At 28.4% G+C, this 6,402-nt stretch overlaps 2 protein-coding genes across 3 annotated transcripts in view; both read right to left on the bottom strand.

Moving 5' to 3' along the window:
- The window catches only part of LOC111634283, an 8,922-nt gene extending 7,231 nt beyond the window's left edge, over positions 1-1,691 (bottom strand). Inside the window, exon 1 of the mRNA XM_023379022.1 lies at positions 1,655-1,691. Within this exon, the coding sequence (XP_023234790.1) occupies positions 1,655-1,691 (37 nt within the window). The remainder of the gene's footprint in view (positions 1-1,654) is intronic.
- A 1,019-nt stretch (positions 1,692-2,710) lies between these two features.
- LOC111634289 overlaps positions 2,711-6,402 on the bottom strand; it is an 18,465-nt gene continuing 14,773 nt past the window's right edge. Inside the window, exons 3-5 of one of the 2 annotated variants that reach the window (XM_023379026.1) lie at positions 3,460-3,537; positions 3,308-3,379; positions 2,711-2,900 (exon numbers count right to left, since the gene is read on the bottom strand). In XM_023379026.1, the coding sequence (XP_023234794.1) occupies positions 2,725-2,900; positions 3,308-3,379; positions 3,460-3,537 (326 nt within the window). In that variant the 3' untranslated portion in view covers positions 2,711-2,724. Of the gene's footprint in view, positions 2,901-2,970; positions 3,380-3,459; positions 3,538-6,402 lie in introns of both variants that reach the window. The other variant, XR_002758181.1, reaches the window with a different exon arrangement.

Genomic DNA, 6,402 nt, shown 5'->3' with positions numbered 1-6,402 from the left:
CATTTTTATATATATTTTTAAATCCTTTATAATTTTAATTATTTAATTGCTCCTTCCTCTCTTCCTTGGCATGTTGTGAAATTTCTGATAGTTGGATAATAAACCGTTTTATTGTAATTTGTCTTTTTAAATTATTAGATGATATTAAAATTTGGAAAAGGGGATCCCTAGATCGGTAAAATAGGCGAATTTCCTTCTACAACTTTGGTTGTTGTTCGGTATACAGTTAAAGTTTTAACAAAGTTCGAGCGAATACGTAATTAGCAAAAAAAGTTGAAATAAAGTGATTAAACAAACATTATTACGAATATCGTAAATAGCAGTTCACAGATGCATATATAGAGATATTTTCTGAAGGGGGAAATGGTCTTCACAATTTGAAATCGATCGGACACACTGTGCTCGAATGCTCGTGTAAACGCGCGCCATCTATCTTAGGATAAATGTACTATGCCAAAAACCTTCGTGGGAGTGTATTAAAAAACTTTCCGAAGTTTTATGGCAATCGTACTATGTAATCGGTATATTAAACAACTTCCCAAAGTTTCACGGCAATCGGATAAACGGTGTGGTAATGCATGAAGGACACACACACACACACACGCACACACACATTCATTTTTATATATATAGATTATTATAAAGAATGTATAAATAAAATTTATTAAATTGTTTTAACAAGTTCTTTTACTGTGAAAGTCAATAATCATTTTTTCCACTAATTGTAGTCTTATTTATGTATGCTGTTAAATATTATCATTCAGTTATTGAGATTTACCTATATTAATACAGTAGAATTCACTTATTTTGATCACTGGTAATTACTTATTTAAATTACCAAATAACTTTTTATTACTGTTTATTAGTTTTATAATTTTTGTTCTTTAATTTGCATTAGTTTTTCAATTCCATTATAAGTATATTTCAAGTTACAAGAAAAAATCAGTAATACTTAAATGTTTTCAAGCTTTTTTGACTCCTCTTCAGAGACTTGCATATACATTGTATGTATGTATCTATGTGTGTATGGCCTTATATATTTGTACTTGTGCAACTTAAAGAGAAAGGAACAATATTAAACATTAAGTGCTTCAAAATGAGCCAGAAAGAACCAAAAACATTGTTTTAAACACTTTGAATTAGATGAAAAAACCATGCTTTATAAGAATGAACTTTGCTCATATTGACCAGGAAAAATTTTTTAAATAATTCAAACAAAAAAAATATTATAAGTTGATAATGTAAATTGTAAATACTTATTTTTGTTTTGTTTAAAAATATGTCATTGTATTTCAACTTCAATTTCATTTAAAAAAACTTTTTTCATAACCTCTTATTTTTGCATACTTAGGTGTAAAATCTGAAATAAAAATTGCAATCTATTTTTTGTTTTATAGCTTAAAATACAATATCAGATGAGTTAAATTGACATATTTGTAGAACACCATTTTTAAGAAATAAATGAGGATTTAGGTTAATTTTCAGTCACATATTTTGATGGTTAACATGTAAACTTTTAAATACTTTTTCATATTTACAGACAATGAAATTAAGAATTGTCTAAATCCAAAAACTTCATACACTAAATGTAAACTATTTCTTTTTCTATTAAACTGGTATGTGTGTATGTATGGCCTTATATATTTGTTTTTACCTGTTTCTACTTTCCAGGCACTGAGGGCCTTTTCCATGTTCAGCAAGAGTTTGACCAGCTTATAATGGGGAGCTAGGGTGTGGGATAGGGCCCAACATATCCAGTTAAACCAGTGTTTTTCAACCTTCTTGAATACGAGACCCCTTTACAAGTTAAAAAATTCTTGCGACCCTCCATGGCCAAATTAAAACTATGTCAGTGATTTTAAAAACTACTGTAAGTATTTAATTTTCTTTCTGTAGAGATTTAAATATCGATAAAAAAAAACCAACTGTACTGTAAAATAAACAGGCACAGCCTTCTCACTGAAATTGTAGGTTTTTTTATTTTAGTGTAGGACCTACGAACACTTGTCTTTTTCTTTTACCCGCGACCCCCCTTGTATGGCTTTGTGACCTCCCTGTGGGTCTGACCCACAGGTTGAAAAACACTGAGTTAAACTATCCAGGAAAAGTTTTTGGAGATCCAACCTAACATGGCAGGCTAACACTTTACTGTTTGCCCATCCAGCAGTCCTTGTAGAGTTGTTATTACATTGAATATACGCAAACTGTCTGTGAAATTTAAGAATTAATCATCTTTTTATTTATGAAAATAACATAGTTTTGCTCCATATTTATCTAAAAGTATTTAATGTAATAATTTCTAGAAAGAAATAATAATAAATTAAGTTCTGATTCTTATAATGGATATTTTTAGAATAGGAATGAACTTTGCTCATATTGATGCACCTCAGCTTTTATCTAAATTTTTTATTGTAAGCCAATTTAAAACCAAGTAAACCAATATACAACAAAAAGAAACAGTCTAATTTAATCTTTTTATTTTTAAAAACAAGCAAGACATCAATTAGTACCTATATTATTTAACAAACTAAAATTTACAGGTAAGAAAAAAAAAATAAGTGAAAATTATTTATCATCACAATGCTGTACTACAATTTTAAATTAAATAAATTTAAANAAAATACAATATATAGAATAAATTTTTGTTTAATGATTTTAAACTAATTAATTATACAAAATATTTAGAAGTTTTATGTAATAAATTCTTGGACTTTAAAAAAAAACCTACTGATTAGATTTTGGCATTTCTTCATCACTAGAGGCAGACAATGCAGAAAATACAAGTTCAGATGCAGCAGATGCTGAATCACTAGGAAGAGGAGATTCTAATTCTCTTCCCATATCTGAATTATTAATATTTGATGATCTTCTATCATCTGCTTCTGTTATATTATTTGCAACTATAATTTTTAAATTTAGTACTTCATTATAATATATATATATATAAAAAACAACTTTTTAAAAACTTACAAATGTTGGTTGTTGAGCCACCCTCACCATATACATCATGTAAATGCATTATAGTAATGTGATCATTACTATAATGCATTTACATATATATACCTAAAATATCATTTATAAACAATATCATTGATTAAATTTTTGCATTGTTAATTCTTCAATTAAGTTATTGCGGAGTGGGATGGTCCAACATCACCCCACTAAAATGCATTTTTATTGGACTTGGGTATGTCCTCAAAGTTTTAGGCTTCTATCTTAATTAGAAATGGATGAAATATGAGGGCATAATGCAAAGCAAGTTAAATAAAAGCATTTAATAAAAACAGAAATGTATACAGTTTATTACCATCACTTGAATTTCTTTGAACATCCAATTTCTTATTGTCAATCTTTAATTTGTCTTCAACATTATTTAAATCTATTTTTGTAAACAAATAATTTCAGAATAGGAGCATTAGAAAATGAAACTTTAAATACTGTATATGAAATAAAATCTACCTTCAATAGAAAATTTTGAAAAATTTGATTCTTGACCTTCAATCTCAATTTCCAAACTGTTTTCAATATTTATGTTATCTATTAATAATAATATAAATAAATATTAATTTCTTAATGATGATGATGACAACTATAAATATCAAAGAAAATAATGCCAAATAAAAAACTGATGATAATTTTATAAAAAATTATTTTTAACTGTAAAATTTTAAAAACTAATTATAACAATAATTACAATTTAACAGAATTATCTAATTATTATATAAGTAAATTACATCTGAAAGTCATAATATAGTATATATAACACAAATAAAAACAGAAACCTGTAGGGAGAAAATATATTTCATTTCGATGAAACTGAAAGAAATTTATCTTTGATCAAGATTGCAAGCACAAGAATTAGCATTACCAATGTGTAAAGATGCAACAAAACAATGTCTGTTAAAGGCAGTGTGCAATTTCTAGAGAAAAGGAATGATCACTCTGTGCAGTAAGCTTACTATAGTATCTCATTTTAGTATTATAGGAGATGACACAAAGATCATGGTGGTAGTACTACTGCAGTGTGAAATAAAATTGCAGCTGGTCTACATGTATTGAAACAATTTTAGAATCTTTCTAAAACATGCATAAAAATCAAAAGGACACTACTAAGAAACACTCCACTGTTTCTAGATCAGGGAGAGATCATCTAGAAATATGTATCTTAGGCATTCCTAAACATTGCTGTCAACCAGTACTGACAGCACTAGATTAATGCTCTTTTCTTTTGCTTTGTTCACTTTTGAAAAGCAGACACCACATGGAGTACATACACACAGTCATAAGCCAAAATGGCTGCTGACTGCATGTATGTACTCCATGTGGTGTGTTGGAAAAATCCATACAAATTAGATATCATAAATGATGATTATACAATTTCACTTATAAATCATCCTTGTAGTTTGTGTAAAATCAAACTTGTAGTGTTGCAAAATTGTAAAATTTTCAACATTGATTTGATAAGAGGAGGAAAGAAGCTGTCCAAGATTAGAATACTTCGTCTTTTTTGTACATGGAAAGGGAATTCTCCACCAGGATGGTGGAGATTTGAAGGGGCAATTTGAAGGGCCCCTTCAAATTGCATCCTTGTTAAAGTCTCTTTTTTGTGTGTAAAGCAGTATTTTGCTACATCTTTACATTTCAAATATCCATAAATTAAAAAATAGATTAAATATTTTACAAAACTATTAATAATTTTCATTTTCTTTATTCTTATCTTCTGAATCTGATTATTAATATAGATTAAAAATTCTAGGCAAATACTTTTTTTATACTTATTCCAAAGGGCAATTTAAAATTTCAGATATCTTGTGTCAGCCAGATGGTCACACAGTAAAGTGTTTTCATATTGTCATGTGACAATCAGAATCACAATTTATTATTGGCCGTATAGGCCATTAATTCCCCCATCCTCATTCATAACAGCTAACTCCTTTCCTAGGTATTGTTACTCTGTGTTGCTCATGATGGTCATAATATTGTGGCTGGGCATAGCCTAAAATGTGTTGGTGCCTTGCATTAAATGAAACAAGTAAACAAATCAATTTCTTGATATATACAGTAGTAAATACATGCAAACAGTAAAATATAAGTTTGAGAACACAACCATGATCAGTTTTTACTGCCAATCTTAACTATTGTTTTTAAGTTTTAAACATTACTTGATTTAAGGCTAGCTGCATAAAAATATGGTGCATGATAATTCCCAGTTTATCAATAGTTCTGTACAAATAAAGCTTTTAACATTCATTTAAGTTGAGCAGCAATGTCTTGGCTAGTGATATCAAATGATTCATAAGATTATTAATTATTTTATTTACTTCAAACTGTTTAATTTAAAACACCAATTAGTGTTAGTATCTATTAATCATATAGAGTGATTGCATCAACTATCATCATTGCAACTTAAATTACTGTTAATATTTTTATGCATTAAGCATGTAAAATACTGTATTGTGAGAAAAAGAATTAATACATTAAGCACCACAATAGTGGGCGCAAATTATCACACTCGCCATAGTCCTTTTTATGAACAAAATGGCACAAATATGATGGCTATTTAATATAATTTTATCTGAATTGTTAAAAAACATTTCTCAGTTTTTAGGTATGTTGTAAAATTGCAACACATGGTCTGAATGATTTTTTCTAATCATGTTATGCCATTTTATATGCTCATCAGCTTTTGAACTTAATAAAACTTCTACCACATTCAAAGTTGCACAAATGTATGTACCAATAAAAATCCAAGAGAAATAGAATAATCACTGAAATAATGTACTGTACCTACTGTTTTCTTTTACTGTTTTTGATCACTGAGAGAAAATAAAGATTGTTTCTTAAATATTTGTTTTTATGTTTTATATTTTCATGATATTGTACTTATTCACATTCATTGTACCAGAAAAACATTAGAAAAGGCAAACTTTGCTCATTTTTCATCTTTTACAGGACAAAAAAATTAAATTCCTATTAGTGTTCTATCATAAAAAAAATTTACTGGGCTGAGTGCAATTTCCATTTCCACAGACCACGCTTTAACTATTTCTATTATGTTTATATTTATGCTTATGTTATGTTATAGCTAGAGTGTTGATCCAACTTAACACAGCTCAGATTTCAATATATATATATATATGTTATGGACAAAGTGATTAATTGGGCATTATTCATAATGACCGGGCATTATGAATAATGACCAAATAGGGAGGGCAGTGTGATAAATATTGATTCATTTATCAAATTGACCGGTCATTATGAATACTGCTATCACCTAGTCGGGCAAAGTGATAATAATAAGTTGAGGAGTGATCATCTGACATACGCTAGCCAATCGGCACGCTGACTTGCGTGTGCGTATCGTACAGCGTTTAGTACAGAATTTTAAATTTGATTAAAAAA

Source organism: Centruroides sculpturatus, unplaced genomic scaffold, assembly GCF_000671375.1.
Source record: "Centruroides sculpturatus isolate CEXI.00-Female unplaced genomic scaffold, Cexi_2.0 scaffold828, whole genome shotgun sequence".
In the NCBI taxonomy this organism is placed as follows: Eukaryota; Metazoa; Arthropoda; class Arachnida; order Scorpiones; family Buthidae; genus Centruroides; species Centruroides sculpturatus.
This window is presented reverse-complemented; position numbering and strand designations above follow the sequence as displayed.